Raw genomic sequence first — 20,778 nt, 5'->3', positions numbered from 1 at the left:
CTTTCTGACTGAGATTTCTAGTGGCCTATTCAAATACTTCAAGAAACTGACTGCAGAAAATGAGTTCATGTGAACAATGTTTAAATTTTTAAATATTGTTATGTTTGATTTTGTTTTTTCTTAGGTGGTTTTTAAATTTTTCTTCAGCCCACAAACAGAAAGAAACAGAGAAATCGTTAGAAGGTCTGGCCTATTACTGTGGCAGTTACTGATGGCACCGAGGGACCAGATTTGCTCTGAAATTCAGAAGGAAGTTTGCTTAGCTATTAGGTGAATATGTTTTGTCTAAGTAAACTTAACTTATATTATTCAGAAGTGCTGCAACAGATGAACATTCAAACTGAATTCAGTGGTTTAATTTTAAATGAATAAGATAAAGTTGAGGTCAACTTAGGATGATAAAATTATTATGGGTTTTATCTGTGGATGAAGGGAAATACAGCATGTTTGGCTTGATGAGACTGAAATAACAGATAGCAACTACTTTCCATGGTTTTCATTTGCTGCTTCTTGTTGACTCTTAGAGGGTAATTTTTATAAAAAATGTTTATTTCAATACAGAAGATAAAATCAAGCTGTTTTCTGCATTTCATTGATGGCCAGAATGGCTTCCTTATTCAGTTTATAGTTATTGTTGTTCTGGAATAGGCCAAGCTAATATTTTCCACTGTTACACCAATGTGTTTCAAACAGCAACACTAAAATACTCCTAAACGAAAGGGACGTAAGGGGAAACAGAATGAATAATACTTGAGGAATTCTGGAAGACTGAAGGCCCAGGAAAAAACACTGGCAGGGTAGTAAAACTGGAAAAAGTCAGGTTTATGTTTAGAAAACAGGGATCTATTCTGGTAGAAGGGTGGGCATCATGTCTGTGGGCTGGTACACCAGGTCATCAAACACTCCAGCAGGATTGTTGCTTTAGCTCCACATCATATTAACTGCTGCATCTCTTGAACCTGATGCAGTGTAATTTCCTTTCTCTGGCTTGTCAAAATAGCAGAATGACTAAGTACAAAGCAGCGAGCAAGAAGTGCGATTGTGTATCACGAACACGAGATAATGTAAATCTCAAGGACAAGGAATGCTGTCTCAAATGTCCTAAGTACAAATATAATCTGCTTTCAAGTGGGAAGTGCTCCAAAGGTTGAGAACAAAATCTTCTGAAGTTCAACCTGCATTTTTTTTTTTTTGGTGTGAATCACGACATTCTGAATTTCAGTGGCTTTGTGCATCTCTGAGTGAAGAATAGCCTAGCTTTAGTATGATTATCTAGCATTTTAGGGCCTTGCTTTTTGACAGGGAAAAGTGTATCCTGTCAACTGAATGGACAAAAATGCAGCTACCTTTTTCTCTTTTTTAACCCTGTGTTCTCCAATGGCTTAGGAAAAAAAAAAAAACCAAAAACCGACCCCAGAGATGGGGATTAGGTAATACTCTCCTTTTCCTCCTGTTTTCTCACTGGGGGATTCCGATCCTCATGGAAAACCCAAACTTAGCTTGCAACTCTCCTTTTCCTCCTGTTTTCTCACTGGGGGATTCCGATCCTCATGGAAAACCCAAACTTAGCTTGCAACTCTCCTTTTCCTCCTGTTTTCTCACTGGGGGATTCTGATACTCATGGAAAACCCAAACTTAGCTTGCAACTTACAACTTTTCCTGATTGTGAGTTGGTCAGCATGAGCCAGAGGGAGGGAAGCTGCAGTAATCTCTGCTTTCAGTGTGAAGCTGAAAAATGTACCAGTTTTCCTTTCTATGAGAGCATTATTTAAAAAGAAAAGGGAAAAGGAAAAAAATTGCATAATAGTCCCAATGCTTCAGGCAGTCAGGAGGTACTCCTTTTAAGTTACAGTGATCTCTATCTTGAGGTGGTAATTCACGTAGAAAGGACAAAGCTCATCACCTGTGAGAGGAGGAAAAAAAATCTCCACAAGGACAATTTATGGATATGTATGTTCTTTCTGAAATTCTAGTTCTAGAAGCTTCTGCATATCCTAAATTAATTCTCCTCTCAGGAGCCAGTCTTTAACTATAAAACTGTAAAAGCCATGACTACTTGATTACTCTGGCTTGCATTTTCTGTTACTCTTATCACAGATAAGCCCGTCACCAGAGTTGTGTGAGTCGTTCTCTAAGCCATCATTTGCTTGGGTTTTTTCCTGCCATCTCTCCATTTCTTGAAATAAATTACTGTGCTGTCATAGATACAAGTGATTAATGTGGAGTTTCTCAGAGGGAAGCCAGTAGCTCTTGAAGGAGCTTTGGGACCTAAACAATATAATGTAGTTGATTATAAGGCATTTCTGGAGAAAGAAGCCACTTATTTTATGGCTAATAAATGTTAAAACCTGGAGGATGGCTTTCTAAGTTGGAAGAGGCTATTACAGAGGCATTCTAAATGTTATGTTGCATACGAAGCTGAGATTCTGTGACACCGTTTTTATATGTCCATTGGAATTGTTTTGTTTGCTTTTAAATACACTAAGTAATACATGGTTTTATTTTTTTCTTCAGCTCTGGTTTAAATATCTTGTATCCTGGAGAAGCAGAAATCAATAATTTATTGAAATTGGTCTTAACTGAAGGTGAGAATGTTTTATTGACATGTGAGAGGGTATTTTTTCTAATTGAAAACAAAGAGTGAAATACTACTTGACCTCTGCAGGGGGAACAGTTCAGAATTCTGCTTTAAACCCATCCTATTATAGGATATTGTACAGTGCTTTGAATTCTGGAGCTGGCTTCCGAATGGCATCTGAATGTTAGCTGTAGAAAAGGAAAAATTGTCTCAATCAGGCAGCTGTTTGAAATCCAAAAGCATTAAAGTTCTCTCTTGTCTCTATTAATAATGTTTCTTGACCAGGTTGTGTTTCAGAACACCTAGTTAGCAGGTACTGTTACCCATGGCAATTACACAGTAACCAGAAGTAATTCTAGTCCATAGCGAAAGAGCAATAACCACTTCTGTTCCCTGTGAAATGGGAGTTGGGACTGAGAAGCAGCTGATGCACAGTAATTTTTTGCTTCATGGGAACATGTTTGAGTGTCAAAGTCTTTGGAATTTAAAACAGTGCTGTGTGCAGAGTAAGTTTTAGTGGTCCATAATATCAACAGGAATCAGGTTATGCTGTAAATACAGTAATTTCTGAGAGGTAGCGTATATTAAGCAAGATATCTGAGGAAATAAAAATGTTAATGTTGTAAAATGCTGTTTTGCAAAAGTTTCTGCATTCCATTTTAGGAGAGAGAAATAGTGGTCTCTCGCAACTTCGTGACGTTATCCTCACTAATTTAGCTGAGCAGCTTCAGAGCAACAGATTTGGGAGTGAAGATGATGATCATTATAGGTAAAATGCAACTATGTACACACACACACACCCCTATCTCATTTATAATGCAGCTTTTGGTTATTTGCTCCAGGTAAATTTGAACCAATTCTCCTGAAATTTCTAGTTAACTTACTAGCACTGTGACCTGAAATACTGTCGTTGTGTCTGTGGTGGGTAGGATTCCATCAGGCCGAGAGAGAGAGGGGCTTGACATTTTAGGGAAAACTCTGGAGTCTTCTGTACATGGGCTTAGCTTTGGATTCCCTGCTACCTACCTACAGTGTATCTGGTAAATGTGGAAGATAATTCACAAGTGCAATATTACAACATTGCTCTCCACAATGCTGTGTTAGGTGCCTTCTCAGCAGTAACACTGCCACTCTCAAGTTCAAGTTGGGAGGAGCCTGTTTTTAGGAGTCGTTAGAAGTTATGAATTTATGTCAGTGCAGGAAATCCCTGGTATCCTGTTGCACTGTCATTAAACATTTCAGCTTGGTTTTCTTTGTGCCTGAATCTCTCCAGTGGAACAGATAATTGTTTTGGTTTCATGTAGGTAGTGATACGGTTTGGAGAGACTTTTGAGCTGAGCAATGCAAAACACACAGCATTTAGACTATTAACACTTTTCATCTTTCTTGCATTTTTGAAGACTAAACGATGAGCTGTTGCACTACATTCTCAAGATTGTTGTCCGAGAATCTTGTGTCTTAATCACCAAGTGCCAAACTGTATCTAAAGATGATTTTCAAAGGCTTCTTTCAACTGTGCCTGTAAGTAAAATGTATCTTGATCAAAGTATATTTGCCTTTTGGCTGCTTTTCCTCCTTAAATCTGTCATCTTTGCTGTGTATACAGAGGTGAAACTTTTATAGTTGTGCGTCTTAACAAGTACAGGAAAAGAATGTCTTTTGTTTATGCTGTGCAGGGAAGGAAGAAGCAATTTCTTACAGCAGAGTAAATTGTGCAGTAATGCTAAAATAGGTTTATATGTGCATATATTGTTCAATTGCTCTGGTAGCTTTTTCAACTTAATGGAAATTTGTGTATCTCAATCTTCAAAGCCTTACAACAACTTAAAAATCTTTCTCGAGTTGTATGTAATGATTTATATAAGCAGAAATTATTATTTACAGCCAAAAATGAGTGAAAGTTGACAGTATTTAATGGTAAAAGTATGTATGTGTAGATGTTTTCAGCAGGGTCAGCTCCCTGGTCTGGCTGATGGCAAAGGCAGGTGAGCTTGCATACATCCCTGGGAAGGGAATGGAAAGTCATGGCCTGTGCTGCAGGAAAGGACAAGTAGCATCATGGATCTGTCACCTTCAGGAACATGAAATAAATTTGGCTCTATGATGGCATTTTCTTTTAAGAATCTATTAATGTTATGGTACTTGAATATTACTATAATGTACATACTTGAATAAAATGGTACTGCTTCTGTATGTGTTTCTTTTAGACATGAGTTAAGTTTGTGCTAAATCAGCAAAACCCCCTTCTGTTCAAGGGAAATAATTTGTTGCTTTTGCTCGTCCTCTCTCTCTACTTTTCCCTCTATTTCAAAGTACAAGGATTGCCTGAATCAAGTTTGCTTAGAGTGTCTAGATAATGTAAAGTATATTTATTTATGTTAAAGGCTGCATCTTCGTGTTTGCGGTATCTGATGGCTGTACAGAACCACCTCCTCAGTAACACTATTTTGATTAAACCTGATGAAAATGATGACAGTGACAGCTCCTTGCAGGGAGAGACATTGAAGGTACAGGTAAACACCAAGTTTTATCCTAGTATGCCTCTCTACAGTCAGTGTTCCTGTGACACCTCTTATTTCTGCAATGCATTCTACTTATGCTGCTTTGTTGGTTCTTTTCCTCTTGATATAGTTGCTATAGTTGTTCTCCAGCTAAAGTCTGCAGTTATTCTGTGTTCAGTATTCCAGCTTGGGTTCTATATTATCTGTGAGAACAGGCACTTCCCTTCCTAAATATGTGTACAATGATTCTGGACATAACACACACGCACGTGTGCACACACACATACACACACACACACTTCCTCTTCTCCAAATCACTTAGGTGGTCTTTGAAACAATAATTTCCAGATTTAAATGGGAAAGAGTTTTCTCATTTGCCTTACCTGGCTTCTGCTCTTCTGCAGTTTTAACTTAGAAAGCTTATGTAGAACCACCTATACGTATTAGCTGAAATAGTGTGAATAATGTCTGTGGTAAGGAAACTGTTAGAGGACAAAATTTGTGGACAGGTGTTTTTGTTGCTCTAAGGTTTATTAAACTGGTGTGATTTCATACTGCTGCTGGAATAGTCTTGAATGAACCCATAAAAGCCAGGTTTGTCCTAGCGTGCAGGTAGCTCCTGTAACAGCAACAATTCTTCTATAGCAGTATTGATTTCTGAGTTTCTGGTATTGTTTGTTAAGCTGGTTTTGTCTGCTGCTCTTTGAGGTTTGTGTGCTTGTAATCTGCTGCAATTGAAAGTTATTTGTTCAGGCTCATTGAGTAAATGCTAAATATTGTAGTACTTCTCTTGTCTCACTATTCACCCATGTTTTCATTGTTCAGTTTTTCTCTCTACAGTGATCCTCATACCTGCTAGGACATTCTGTCACCAATGCTGTACCTTGGCTGGCTAACAGCTCTCTCTCCTGTGCTGGACTTGGGGATTCCTTCCCTCTAGAAACTGGATGTGCATCCTGTAAAATATGCACCTAGTTTCTCCCAGCACTTTGGGGCTTAGCATTAATCAAATTTAAGTCTTGGATGAATCTACTGCTGCAGGCCTGCCAGGTCACATTATCATTCTTTTAATTTGGAAATCCATCATTTTGTTGTGTTGTCCTTTGTTTGTATTCTCTAAGAATTTATGTATCCTGTAACTCCCTTTGTGCCTAGGAGCTCAAGACCAGCATTTTGTCTCTTGCCACGCAAATTCTGACAGGATGTGATGAAGTCTTAGAAATGCTGCAACAAGTCACCACAGCACTAATTAACAGTGACATTTCTGATAGAGAGCAAAGGTAAGACCAGGATGAACGAGTCTGATAACTTAAACAGTGAGCTGCTGCTTTTTGTGGCTTAATGCCTGAGCACAGGTAGCGTTATTTACTACTCTTTGTAACTCCATCCGTGAGCTTTGAACATACAGGAACTGTTCCTTACTATAGCATTTGCTTAGCACTTGTATTTGAAGAATTTAGAATCAGTCTCAGTGTCAGAACTACTAGCTTGATAATCTAGGAAAACTGGTGGGGGTTTAGTTGGTTACAGTAGGATTTATGAGCAGGGTGACTGGAAACAAACTGTAGTTACTCACTTGGGAGTATTTTGGTAAGGTTGGGTGATTTAAAAAATTTTATTTGTAATTTTTTTTTAATTCCTGACTATTACACCTCTAGTAGCTGGACTAGATTATTTTATCCATAACAAGTCTTGGATGTTATGATATCCTGCATTTTTTATCAGATAATCTGGCCTCACCCTTCCCTGTCTTCCCCTCCACTTAAAAATGTATGCTGGGAACAGGATGTAAACAAAAGCAGCAAACCTTTTCTCTCATTAAATAAACACCTCCCTCTCCCTGTTGTCTTTCAGGTTTCAGTTTCTATGCTTTTCTGTGCCTGCAACATTAGTTTTGTTTATTGACAATACACAATTCCTTTGAGAAATTCACAGATGGGTTTCATGCTCAAATACATTTTTGTAGGTAGAGGTTCTTTTAAAGTATTTTGAGCTATGTCTGCTAGGAGCCTGATACACCTATTGAACAAATACATTGTGTTTGATGTGGACTTTTATCCCAAACCCATGGGACATTATTGTTCTCTAAGTAATTATTAAATGCCTGATTTATTATCTGTCATTGTTTAGTAAGTATTGGGAGCAAAGACTAAGATGCCAATGCTTTGGAGAAATCGTGACATTTTTAAATAAACATTCTCTGCATTTTGAATTGCCTGCTTGGTCAGTCTGTTGCAGGATTAAACAGATGACTAAAATTAGTAGTAATACTCTTATGATTCTATGAATAGTTGTTACTATGTAAACTTTGATTCTCCTTACAGATTAAAAGGCCTGGAGCAAATTACGAAGGCTACTATGCTTGGTCACCTGCTTCCCGTCCTACTGACATCTCTGATGCATCCAAATTTGCAAACTCTAACGATGGCTGATGCCTTGATGCCTCAGCTGGTGCAGCTGGTCCTTTACACAAGTCAGGTATGACCTTTGTGTCAGCAGCTGCCAGCAAAGGGAAACAGCTGTGGCACGTGTGTTCTAAAGCGCTGCAGATCCAGGCCAACTTTTGGCACTGGTCCACTGATTGTAGTTTAAGACCAGTTTGACTGCTACAAAAGCTGAATACTAGATTTGACCTGGTACAACAGCTACAATGCAATGAATTATTGTCAATAACAACACTAGGTGCGATTGTTAATAATATTTCGATGATGAGGTCTTAAAGTTCTTTGCTGTTTGCGTGAATCTAACACTGTATGTTTTGTGCCACAGACTGCACTGCTGCTTAAAACTCAGTCTCCAGTTTTCTCAGAACTGAACAGTTCCCCCAGTGGGGCATCAGAACAGAAAGGGAAGCTGTTACCTGATGAGAGGTAATTTTCTTAACATTTGGGTCTTTTAATGGGTTGAAATACCTTAGCTGTAATGTTTGTTTTGCTGTTGCTGTGGAATAAATCTTAAAGCAGCAATTTTTTTCAAACTTTTTTTTAAAGGCAAAGCTGTAATGGTTTGTAAGGCTGCCTTAGAGATACCTAAGCCTTAACAAAAGGCAATTAGTTCTGAATTAGTTTTTTTTTTATATATAGAATTAAGTGATTAATATCTTCAGGTTGTTTGCACAGGATATGGTTTGGTTTGTGTTTTCCCTTGCCTCAAGCATTAGGAATTAATTCCAAATATTCCTCTTAAAGTAGATTAGGCTAAAGAAGACCATCGTGAGAGAAGATACATTGACCTGGAAGCATAAGATCTAGCATTACAACCATTGGAAGGATATTAAGGTGTTTCATGTACATAGATAAATATAAAGATTTTGAGTCCTGTATTTAAATCCTGTGTCTCAGCTCAGAGTTATACAGTGTCTGCTTAGAAACAGGAACACACAGCTAAATTAGATAAAAGTGCTTATCCTAGCTCTTTACAGTGCTGCACAATTTGTAGTATTAAACAACTTGTGATAATGTGTAATATACTGTGTGAAAATTCTGAAGACTTTCCTTTCAATCCTCCTCCAAATTACAAGCTTCAGTGAGACATATTAGGCATTGAATTTTATGATGGTACAATCAGTTTTGGGTGCTGTCCCAGGGAGTTTTTTTTACACTCCCAGTCATGTGTTAGACACCATGTATAGCACCATCAGGTTGTTTACCATACCCTGGAGATGGGAAAACACAGGGAGAAGTTCAGATTTTACATGGTCTTTTAATTACTTTTGATGTCAAAATAGCTAGTAGAAATCTGTGTTTTGAATGTTAGGACTAATTTTTCACTCTAATTTCAGAATGCTGGAAGAGAAAGAAGAACCAGGGTTTCTTACGGGTTTGAAGATCCCTGCTCCCTGGGCTGCTGGGAAGACTGTAGAAACAGTTCATCCCGTCAGGGATAACTATAAATTTAAAGAAACTGTACATATTCCAGGAGCCCGCTGTTTATACCTTAGATTTGACAACAGATGTTCTTCACAATATGACTATGATAAGGTAAGCGATTTAGAGGGCCAATTTAGAAATTCTTTCTTTTAAATATATTTCTGTGAGCAGCACTTGTCATCTTTTCTGCCCTTGTCTTTCATGGCAGGATAATGCAGGAGGTTTATACTGATAGGAGCATATTAGCCTGCACTCATGGCACAGCCTACCTACTTCAAGACAGGGGTACAGAGAGATTCTGTCTTGCATGGCATAAATGTAAAGAACTTCTCAAAAGAATTCTTGAGTTTTATCTTAAGACTAACTTAGCTAGAAAATGTGTAAAGAATTGTTGACATGAAAAGGCAGGAAGATGGAGATAAATGGTTTAATTTCTCTTGTTCTTGCAGAAACAATCCCAAAAGAATATATGGTTAATTCTTCTTGTGTATTGTATCAGAACATAATATCCAGTGATTGTTTCAATGTTTAAAACCTATCAGTTAGGAGCATCTTTTGTTAAGAGTTAGGCTTTGTAATTAGTAGGTTTCCTTGAGCTATGTCAAGTGTCAAGTAGCTATGAAATGGGAGAAATACAGTAGGCCCTAGAGGTATGGAGGTTTTGCTATGAAAAACCATAACAAAACCCCTCAGAAATTCACACCAGCTCTTTTCTTTTTTCTTTTTAAAGTTCATTTAATGATGACTCAGATTATTGTAATTGAACTTCTGTCTCAGTTTTGCTCTTGTTCAGCTTCCTGATTTCTCAAATTTTAATCTAGCTGCATACTTTGTAAACAGCAAGGTTTGTTTAAACTGGGCAGAACTGGAAAAGTTACTTCTCTCCCCCCCCACCCCCGCCAAGGATAATGGCTTGTTTACATGGATTAATATGAACAAGTGTTTTCAATTTCAAGACCACAGCTAATAGCACTTTGTATAGTTAGTGCTGCTTGTGCTGCTTACAAATTGATGTCATATATTCATTGACATGGGGCAAGTCCTGTGCGACTTCCATTAGTTTTTATGTGTCTCTGGTACTAATGTCATGTGTTACTGGTGAAACTCCTCCAGAGAGCTTTGGGCCTCATCGTGTTCCCACTGACAAAATACTTATTTAGGGAACAGGATCAATCCATTTGTTTGTAGAGAGGCAGCATGTTCTAGTTAGCTCAGCACGAGGACTGGAAGTTAGGATTTCTCCTCCCAGTTCCTCTGCTGACTTGCTGTGTGACCTCGGGGGCAAGTCATTCAATTTCCTTTCTGCCTCAGTTTCCCCATCTGTAAAATGGGGATAATAATACTTGCCTACGCACCTCACAGGGCTGTTGTGAGGATTTGTTAATGTTGATAAAGCGCTTTGAAAATATGAAGCGCGGTGTAAGTGCTAAGTATTATTATTATTATTAGATTTTCTTGTTTTTCTCTTACAGTCTAACAGTGTATTTTATGTTTTGAAGTTGGTGATCTATGCTGGTCCTAACACAAACAGTAGGAAGGTTGCTGAGTATGGAGGCAATACACTGGGATATGGCAGCCGTAGTGTCTTAGGAACTGGTTGGCCGAAAGACTTAGTAAAGGTACAGTATTACAATCCAAAAATATTTCATATAGAAAAATCCCCTTTGGAAACCATGTCAAGTCCATTTTAACCCCTATAACAAATGACGTCCAAGCTTTTAAGTGTGTGGTTATGATGAGATCACTTCTTAAGTAGGCTGTTACGTCCTTGGGGAGTAACTTTAAACCCAACTCTTTGTTGTGTGTGATACTTTCTATGAGCTTATCTCATTTTGTTATGTCTTCCTGGAATTCATTATCAGTATGTTTCAGTCCTGGAGTCTCTAAAGGGACTGCTCTTCTCATAGTCTTCCCAGGAGAAAGTCCTGCGCAGTCTGAGGCTGTGCCTGTTTTTGTAAGGGCCACGGGTGGGACTGCTAACAGTAACCCACAAATACAACAAGTATTAAATGTATCAACTCTCCAACCATTTGTGTTGGGTTATAAAATGACATTGGAGGCTTGTGGCAGTAAAGCCAAGATGGAAAAATCCCTTAAACTTCTTGTAACTTCAGCATTTTGAGAATTTTGCAGTATGTTCCCTCAGATTGTAAGCAATAAGACTTATTTTTTTCCTTATGTGATTGTGCTGCTATGTTGTCCCATTCTAAAACAAGGAATAGTTTCAAAAAGCAAAACAAGAAGTAATAAACTGGAAAGCAATTTCAGACAAGCACTCCAATGTTCACAATTAGTGGCATTTCATTTATTTTTAGGCATAGATTGTTATACTGCTCTTTTAGCAAACACTTCTCCTAATGTTTTGACATTCTTCTCCTTCAAGAGCTTGTCTGTCTTCAGGAAGAGAACTGTTGATTATCTCATGGTTTCTTGCAGACAAATAATGAAAGCATTTTGATTAAAATCAAGGCCAAGTGACACAGACTGATAAATTCTACTTTCGATTCTACAACTACGGTGTTGTGTCTTGTTTTACTATAGCTTGTCAGCAGCAAAATTAAAATTGAATTGTCCACAGAAAGATGTCCTTACAAAAACGGAAGAAACTTAACTCAGAGTATACAGTTGGAGAGAGAAATCATACTTAAATGTGTTGTTAAAAACATTAATCCATAAAATAAGCCATTTTTATGAAAAGCCTGTTTGTTTGCCACGATTCTTAAATGTATCTTCTTTTTTTTTTTTTTCCTCTCCTCCCCATCAAAATGTTAAGGTGGAAGGAGATACAGTCACCTTCTCCTTTGAAATGCGGAGTGGTCGTGAGCACAACACTCCAGACAAAGCTATGTGGGGCTTTGCTTGCACTGTTCGAGCACAGGTACTCACTCAAACATCCCGGATTCCATGGGTTAGGTTCAGCTTCAAGTCCTCTTCTCTCTGTTACTTACTATAGATCAAATAGAAACATACTTCAAAATTGGAAAAGAACTTTTGAGATTTAGACCAATAATAGCTTATTTTGGCAGTAAGAGAGATCATGTCTTTACAGCATGAAGGACCTAAGTTTTGGCTGTTTGGCTTCCTAAGCTAGAGATGCCCTCTGGCATGGTCTGATGGGGACAGTTGCTACCAAGTATGTCTTACCTAGCTCTTGTCATTGGAGTTGGATGAAGTCACTTTAATGTCACTTGCTGCTTGTAGATCAGGATTTCTTTGGAGAGATGGGTATCTTGTAATGACCTGGAAATCAGGAAGTTAATGAGCGAATAATGATTCCAGGCCATAAAGAAGAGAGGGAAGGGATGTTGGGATCAAACAAAAGGAAACTTGAAGCCCTGTACCGGGAAGCTAGGACCTGGCCTGGGAGCTGACGGATCTGCAGGCCAAAGAGTTACTGAACCAAAAATAGCTTTACTCTCTCTGTTCTTTTTTGGTTCGGGACAATAACACTTAAATCTTGTGTTTCTTGTCCTGAGTTATTCTTATATATTGCTTTTAATTGTTAAGCATTGTTGCAGTATACTTCTGTGTAAGAGACATATACATAGATATGTTTTACATATACAAGATTATATGCAAAAATATAAAATCTATCTTGTAAATATGCTGGGGTAGGACTTCATGATTGATTGATTAGTGCAACTTATGGCTATTCCTGCTTACAGGAGTCTTCAGAGGATGTGTCGGGAGGCTTGCCGTTCTTAGTTGACCTGGCACTTGGCCTTTCCGTGTTAGCTTGTTCTATGCTGCGAATATTATACAACGGACCAGAAATTACCAAAGATGAAGAAACCTGTCAAGAGCTCTTAAGATCTAAACTATTACAAAGGTAAAAAAAACCCAAACAAACAAACATATTTTTGCTTGCTGTACTCCCTTACAGGTTGTTTTCCGAGGGACTTTTTTAGTTATGCTTAAGTCTTGTGTTTTAAGGTGGTGTTTTGAAAACTTCCTGCAGAGTTTGTTTTGCCATCAGTAATGCCAAAAATAGAGGGAATATTCTCTACAATAGCAGTGTTTTCTTTAGAGTAAGTAGGAGGAGGATTGGGCTATGCTTGGTACAAGGCACACTTAATGTGTAATTTGTCTTTGTAACATGCAGTTGATTGATGTACCTTTCTGAATGAGGGGAGAGTAGCAAGAAGGGGGGGGGAATGAAATCCTTTTCATGTGTGTTTATTTATTTTTCTAGGTGCCAGTGGCAGGTGGAAGCTAATGGTGTAATATCTCCAGCACTTACACCAAGTCCTTCTCCACTGCCTCTTACTATCGATGAAGATAGAGAGTTTACATATCCTTCTGATGTTCTTGTGCCTCCTGTTGGACACTATTTTGATCTGCCTAGGATTAGGCTGCCTCCAGGAATCATGATAAAGCTCAGGGAAATTTCTGGACGCGCTCGGCCTCAATTTAGACCTAGTATAAAGTAAGTAATCATTGTTGTGCTCTGTATTTCTAATTTTACTGCTATTGCTTTAAATGTTTGTTGCCAAAGAAAGCTAAAAAGGGGATGGATGAGGATGCGGCATGCCTGTCATGTATAATGGTGTGTGTTTAATATTATGGAAATACTTGTTTGTGAATGCGCTGTGTACTGAACTGTAAATATAAGTTGTCAAATTTTGTCTCTAATTCTTGATTAACCAGTTTGGCTTTACCTGTAACCCTAGGGAAGTGATTCAGCCAGAAGTAATGGAGGAGATGGTAGTCTCATGTGTGATTAAACATTTGAATTTGGTTGATGCACTCCAGTCCCTGATAAATTTCCAGTATCAGGAGGAACATGCTGAAGAATATGATTTACTTTGTAAAATCATGGGAGAAACCTTTAAGAAGCTAAATGCCATGGAGAGACAATTGCAGGTAAAAACAAAATTACATAAAAAACCCAGAAGGCTTTTTCTGAGAGTAAGGGTGTATTAACAGCATTTTAGAAAAATATGGAAATAGAAAATGTACTCAGATTTCTTCTCTTAAGATCTCTTCTACTCCTTAAGATGAACAACTGCAATAAATGTTGGTTTTGTCTCTTTCTTAGAGTGTGGCCGAGCTGGAACAGAAATGGCAGAATGAAGTAGATGATGCCATGCATGGGAAGCTGGAGAACAACGTCCCGTTCTTCTATGATTATCACTTCAATGAGGTAAGTGTAGTGGCTGCTGTGTGTGCTCACAGTCTGTGCTGCTCTTGCAAGACATGTTCACCCTTTTCCTTCACTTTGTTTAGAGCAAGATGAAAGAATTGGAACTTCTGTGTTCAATGAAAGAAGTTTCTTTTGATGGAAGTGATCTTGAGAACGTAGTCCTGGCATTAAGGTTAGTAGCTGGTTGTGGAGCATACCATTTCAGCAAGGCACTTAAAAGATAGACAGCTTCAAGCAGCAGTGAAATTTAAGTGAGTTCCCAAAGCAGTTGTGCAGGGTTCATGCACACATACATGAACACTTACTGAAGCAGAGATTTGAATCTCTCTGTACCCTGTGACACTTAATGATGTGAAATAGAAGCTGGCACTAAACGTTTGAAAACATTCTATGTCTGATTCCACTGCAGGCTGAGAGGGCTATAGCCAAAACACAGCCTTTGGGAGCAGGAACATTCAGGTGAACTTCAAATGAGGGATGCAAATACTTGGGAACTTAATATCTGAGTGAATTGTTAGAAATATTTGTGCTAAATAAATTAATACTGGTGCATAAAGCCACTTGTACTTACTAACAAATCACTTGTTTCTTTCTTTAGTTCTTTTTGCTTTCTACATTGTTGGCAGAAAATACATTGATGCTATATGTCTTCTTAGAAGTAACCCTTCTCACAGCAACACTTTATATCAGAAGGTATTAAAACATAATTGAGTTTGCTGCTTTTTCTTTAATAATCTTAGGGAGAAGTTTTTTCAAGAGGTAAATTCCCTCATACAGAAGACCTCTCATCCGCTAGCAAAAACAAAGACATTAGTGAAGAGCTTGATGAACAGAGCAGAGCTGTTGTTACATGTCACTATTGCAGCACAGTCTGGAATCACCAGAAGCATATCTGGTACCCCTGCAGAGACTCCAGGTATATGTCTCATTACCAGTATTGCATTTTCATTTTGTTTTATTTTATTCTAAAGCTATAACTTATTCTTTTCTCTTATTTTCATTCTTTCACTTACATTAAAATGAATTTTTTTTAACTTTTCAAATAAAATAAATTCTTTTGCAGTAAATTGAGTCTGATTTATTTTCTGATTGCTGTAATGATGTGGAATTTAATCTCATGAATTACTGGGGGAAAAAGGCTTAACCTAATCTAAACAAAACTAACTTAAAGCAATACCTGAAAACACAAAGTCCTCTAAAATGAAGTTGCAGACTCTTGCTTGGACTCTTTTCCCCACCCTGTGTTAATAGCTTTTATTGAAACATCTTCAGTGATTGTAAAAACAGCTTGTAAATAACCTCCTACACCAGGAGTGATATCCTTTCATGTTGTATAATCTTGCAGCCTGCAAATCAGCATCTGAAACGAAAGTGATATCTCATGCAGTGCGCCAACCCGTCTTCCTCCGCAGTATGTCAGCGCCCTCTGACTTAGAAATGATTGGTAATGAAGATATCGAGTTTGCTAGATCAAGCCAAAGGTATACAAGGGTTTATTCCACTAAGCTCCTTTGCAATAGTGTGACTTGCATCATTAAAATAATTGTAAACTTTGCCAGCATAGCATGTTTTGGTGGTTGTTTGGGGTTTTTTTTCCATTGGATCATCTAACTCTCCGATGTTCTCACAGGCGCCGCCACGTAACCAGCCACAGAAGTAGCTCTTTCACTCTCCTCCAGTCACTGACCATTGAGGACAGCAGAGATAAACCCACGTACAGTGTCTTACTGGGGCAACTTTTTGCTTTCATCGGAACAAACCCCGACCAAGCAGTATGTTGCTTTAAATACACTAAAACGTTATATTTTCAAATTCAAACTTTCTCTATGAAAGAGAGGTATCTTGCTTGTGTCTCGTTAACAAACCCAAACAACAACCTCTAGGTATCCAGCAGCAGTTTTCTGCTGGCTGCTCAGACAAGGTGGCGTCGCGGGAACACGAGGAAGCAAGCCCTTGTGCACATGAGAGAGTTGCTGACTGCAGCTGTTCGTGTTGGTGGTGTGACGCATCTTGTGGGCCCAGTGACCATGGTACTTCAGGGAGGACCAAGGTTTGTTTGTTTCTCTGAAAAGAAATATTTTCCTCTGTAGAAGATAGTACAGTGCTTTGTGCCAAGAAAAAAACCACGAGACGTGCCTAGCTGCAAGGGCTCAGGTTTGCAGAACAAAGCTTGCAGCAGCCACTCTGGCTCTTGGCAGGGAGGGAAGGCACAAACTTAAAAGTAATGCTTTTTTATTTGTCAGTAGGTAAATTTTCCTTTCATACTGGGATGACGTGTCCGCAGATATGTACATACAGTATCTTAGTCCTGACTCAACTCTAAATTAATTTTAATTAGGCATTTGTGGTAGATTTGGCAGATACTGTCATCTAAATTTGATAAATACTTTGTATTTTGTTTGTAGTCAAATTTCAGTCATGTCTGAAGTAAAACTACCATATTATCTTGTTTACATGTTTCATATTTAAACATTATGACTTGTAATTTTGCTTCTAAATCTTCCTTGAGTAATTCTCAATATGCACTAATTTATTTTCTTTTTGAAAAAAAGCTAGATCTGGAAGTTTTTTCATTTTAGTTAACCTAGAAAGCCTACCATTTCAATTCTCTACTTACCAACAGAATTGAAGAGCTCACGTGTGGTGGGATGGTGGAACAAGTCCAGGAAGCTTTTGGAGAGACGATGACTTCTGTGGTCTCTCTGTGTGCTCGCTACCCCATTGCTTGTGCAAATAGCATTGGCCTCTTATGCACTATACCTTACACGAGGTATGAAAGTATTTCCTTCAGAGAGGGAAGGAGGGCTCCCACAGCTGTCTTTACTAGCTTTTGCCTTAAGGAGAAGCATTATATAGTATAACTATGCTCCTTTTCTTCCTAATGAGGAGTATCAGAGAACATTTCTCAGAACACAGAATTTCTTTGGGGGGGTGTGGACACAAGGGAGAAACAGAACCATCTTTCTGCTAACTGAAGTACTTAATTGCTGAGTTAACAGCACGTTCTGGATTTTTGTTGTGTCTGATGTTAGTTACTTAAGTGAAACCTGAATTTCTCTTCTCAGGAGCGAAGAGAAGTGTTTGGTACGGAGCGGCCTGGTACAACTTATGGACCGGCTCTGCAGTTTAAGCAGCCAGACAGAATCCAGTTCAAATGAAAAACAGACTAAGAAGCAGAAGGTGGCCACCATGGCTTGGGCCGCCTTCCAGGTGCTAGCTAATCGCTGTGTTGAATGGGAGAAAGAAGAAGGTAGGAACCATGCCAAATGAGTTTCTGCTGCGTGTTTTAGAATTGCCTCAGTGCCTGAGAAGGCGTGTAAATGTATTTAAAACAGGACACACGCTCACCGTGATTTCAGTACTGCATGGGTCCTTTAGAACACACAAGTGCATACAGAAATAAGTCTATTTTCTTCTTGTTTGTTTTGTGGGGCTTTAATTCTAGCTTTTTACCTCCTCATGGGAGTGTTCATGTTGCAGATAATCTCAAGTCTACCACTCAGTTCTGTCTAGACACAACCAGAGACCCTGAGCAATCGCTTATGCATGTGTCCTGTGATAGGATTCACACATATAATGTACATAAACTCGTAGACACATGGCTATAGGCTAATGGCACACAGATGTAGTATCAGGTTTTATTTTTAATTGAAGACATTTTATGTAATTATTTCTTTGCTATAGCAAATATGTAGCTGTGTTACCTTCACTTCAGTTAATATCAATTGTGTATTCTGGAATTCCTTTTGAAGGTGGCTCAACCGAAGCTGTTCACTCTGGTCTGGCTCGTCAGGTCTCCAGCCTTCTTACCAACCACCTCGCACGAGCCACGGAGTGTTGTGGTAATCAAGCTGCAGGAAATGATGCGCTTCAAGATGTTCTCAGTCTTCTTAATGACCTGTCAAGGTACTAGATTCAGCCTTTGTCTCTGGAGGTTTTTTTTGTTTCTACATCTGTAAGCGGCTGGGGCTCTTTTAGGGATCTCTTCTTTCAGTGGCAGAGGTAAGGTAACTTTCAAAGCCATTCTAAAACTTGGTTGTAGACACTTACTCAGTCTTGAGGTTTAATCAGTGCTACCAGGTTGTGTAAGAACTGTTGAGATAAAGTTTGTCAGACACTGAATTATTTTTTTATTACACCTTGTAAATAATAAATTGATTCAGTTATAATTCCAAGAGCATCATCAAACAATCAGTTTTCTTTTTCTTGAACAGCAGGTACCTGTTTTTTTTCCCTTTCAGGAGTCACATAGGTAAAGCAATCCTAAGCCAGCCAGCCTGCGTGTCCAAGCTTCTGTCACTCCTCTTGGATCAACGTCCTTCTCCAAAGTTGGTCCTTATAATTCTCCAATTGTGTCGTGCCGCACTACCTCTCATGAGCGTTGAGGACTGTGGAAATGTGGAGTTGCCTCCCTGGAGTTACTCTGTGCCATCTCTGAACAGTGAACAGGATGATCCCAGTGACCCAGCCTCCAAAATTGCCTCTCTGCTATTGGCAAAGCTGGCAGATTATGTAGTACCAGGTACCGGCGTCTTTTTGGTGTCATGTTAATATGAGAAATCGCTAAGTCAGTCCTGTTTCTGCAAAGAGCTTTTGTTTTGACAGGAAGCTCAAGTAGGAAAAGGTATATGATATGTCAGTGTTGAAAGATAGGATATTTCTGTGACTTTCCATCTGCCTCGAGTTAACTCTTTAGAGACTAACTTGTGTTCCACAGTGAAGTTTTAAATGCATTTTGGGTGTGCTAGCTTTAGTTTCAAGGGCAAGAAATGATGAAGCTCATGATGGGGCTCATGGCTGTGTGTTTTTCTTTGTTTTGTTTTTTTCCTTTTCTAATTAAAGGATGCCAGACAGTTCTGTCTCCAACTGCCTCTGAGCCAGATACTACTTTGGCAAAAGCCAGTCCTAAAAATTCCATAAAAGGTGATAAAGATCCTGGAGAAGAAAGCGAAGCAGTGGATGGTAAACTTTCTATTTTCATTCATAAACGTGAAGACCAGTCATCCCATGAAGTCCTTCAGCCACTACTAAGGTAATCTGAACTCACTGGACTGGAATTCCACCAGGTCTGTTTCTTTCCTGTTTTTAGTGCTACAGCTGTAGAAATACACATCCTGGCCATGATGGGAGAGCAAAGCAGCTTCCCATTTTGTTGTGTTTACTGGCAAAATAGTAAGATAATGGAGAAAGGTTTGTAGAGCCAATGCTTAGCATACTGTTACTCAGAGAAAAAAACATCCCACCACACTGAATTCGTGTTGAGGCAGTGGCAGAAAGACTCTAAATCCCAACACTTCCTGGATTTGTCTGCTTTGAAGAAGACCATTTAGCAATGATGAGAGCAGCAGAGCTAAAACAGAGCTGAGTATGCACGTGTAGAAAAGGAGGAGAAGGATATGAAGTGTGACGTTCTGCTTTTGCTTTACTTACAAGCTGTGTAAGCCACGAGCAAAAAAAAAAACAAACACATGAAACCATCAGGCTTTTGTGTTCAGTAAAAGCCAATTTCATGATGCTGCTTTTTGAGGGGGAAGAGTTAAATTGCTATGCAGATAACTACATTCAGTAGTATTAAATTCCATTTGTAAATGACAGTGCAATTGAGTATGTCCTTAACTATCAAGTATCTCTATTGCAGTTGAGCAGTTTGATCACAAGGGTTGCTTTCACATCATTTACAAACACACATAATATATTCAATTGGATGGTATAGTTCAGCTATTTTTTCCACTAATGAAAACAAAACTAATGTGTCTTGTTTTCGCTTCAATAGCAGCTCAGAAGGTCGTCCATTCCGACTAGGAACTGGAGCCAATATGGAGAAAGTGGTGAAAATGGATCGAGACATGACAAAAGTAAGAAAAGGAATAACTAAAGAATTATTCAACATGGTAAAAATCGGTGGCCATCAGAATTCTTGAGTTTTACTGATGTTAAATCCCCTTTGTTAAATGTTGTTTAATTTACAGAACTCTTCAGAAAGATAACTTTATATGGAATCTTAGCATTATATATTTATTGATGTAAACACAGGGGTAAATTCTCTAATTCTTGACGTGTCTGATGCACGTTGATAGTAAGAATTTTAAGCCACACACTTAAGTTAAACTTCCATGTGTATTTTCAAACACGTTCTTGAGCATTTGTACTAGAAGTACTCACGTGTGGCTTTGTGATCAAAGGAACTATAAGCTGAGAATGGAATGTTAAAGGCAACGGACCCACATTGATCTCTGATTTCTCTGTAGTTGAGAAAAAGCAACAGAAAGGATTTCCCTCATGACTCTAATACGTACACAGGAGGAAGTTTTGATGTGTTCTCAGTACTTTTACATATGCAGAGGGAGAAGAGTTAAATGCATCACATAGTGTGGCCAATTAGAGCTTACGTTAGCAATTTTATTTTCAGAGTGGCTGCTGTGAAGTTATTACAGAAGAAGCTGCTGCAGCTCTTCGAAAAGCGACTAAATGGGCACAGTCTGGTCTAATAGTTAGTGTGGGACCACCCATAGAAACTGTCAATCCAGAAACTACTAGTGGGTTGTCCACAGGAGACAAAAAGAAGACCGCACAAACATCTATTTGCAGAGAGAGGAATTCTGAGCTTGCCAGGTAGGTCACTTTGATTCCATACTTAGAGTCTAGGTTCTGCTTTTCTGTATCTTCTGTATTTGTAGTGCTCTAGAA

The 20,778-nt window shown here is 38.6% G+C and overlaps 1 protein-coding gene across 1 annotated transcript in view; it reads left to right on the top strand.

The window, feature by feature from the left end:
• HECTD4 (HECT domain E3 ubiquitin protein ligase 4) overlaps positions 1-20,778 on the top strand; it is a gene marked incomplete at its 5' end in the record, with an annotated part of 72,653 nt that overhangs the window by 23,459 nt on the left and 28,416 nt on the right. Inside the window, 27 exons of the mRNA XM_084271919.1 lie at positions 125-270; positions 2,515-2,585; positions 3,242-3,347; positions 3,979-4,099; positions 4,963-5,091; positions 6,235-6,359; positions 7,404-7,557; positions 7,849-7,949; positions 8,861-9,059; positions 10,421-10,567; positions 11,722-11,826; positions 12,614-12,777; positions 13,141-13,374; positions 13,619-13,811; positions 13,987-14,091; positions 14,175-14,263; positions 14,832-15,007; positions 15,437-15,572; positions 15,722-15,863; positions 15,975-16,141; positions 16,715-16,861; positions 17,157-17,341; positions 17,844-17,997; positions 18,333-18,613; positions 18,934-19,123; positions 19,865-19,946; positions 20,501-20,703. Of these exons, the coding sequence (XP_084128045.1) occupies positions 125-270; positions 2,515-2,585; positions 3,242-3,347; positions 3,979-4,099; positions 4,963-5,091; positions 6,235-6,359; positions 7,404-7,557; positions 7,849-7,949; positions 8,861-9,059; positions 10,421-10,567; positions 11,722-11,826; positions 12,614-12,777; positions 13,141-13,374; positions 13,619-13,811; positions 13,987-14,091; positions 14,175-14,263; positions 14,832-15,007; positions 15,437-15,572; positions 15,722-15,863; positions 15,975-16,141; positions 16,715-16,861; positions 17,157-17,341; positions 17,844-17,997; positions 18,333-18,613; positions 18,934-19,123; positions 19,865-19,946; positions 20,501-20,703 (4,052 nt within the window). The remainder of the gene's footprint in view (positions 1-124; positions 271-2,514; positions 2,586-3,241; positions 3,348-3,978; positions 4,100-4,962; positions 5,092-6,234; positions 6,360-7,403; positions 7,558-7,848; positions 7,950-8,860; positions 9,060-10,420; positions 10,568-11,721; positions 11,827-12,613; positions 12,778-13,140; positions 13,375-13,618; positions 13,812-13,986; positions 14,092-14,174; positions 14,264-14,831; positions 15,008-15,436; positions 15,573-15,721; positions 15,864-15,974; positions 16,142-16,714; positions 16,862-17,156; positions 17,342-17,843; positions 17,998-18,332; positions 18,614-18,933; positions 19,124-19,864; positions 19,947-20,500; positions 20,704-20,778) is intronic.

Source organism: Gallinula chloropus (genome assembly GCF_964237585.1).
Source record: "Gallinula chloropus genome assembly, chromosome: 17".
Taxonomy (NCBI): Eukaryota; Metazoa; Chordata; class Aves; order Gruiformes; family Rallidae; genus Gallinula; species Gallinula chloropus.
Note: the sequence above shows the minus strand (reverse complement) of the source record. Positions and strands in the feature narration are given on the sequence as shown.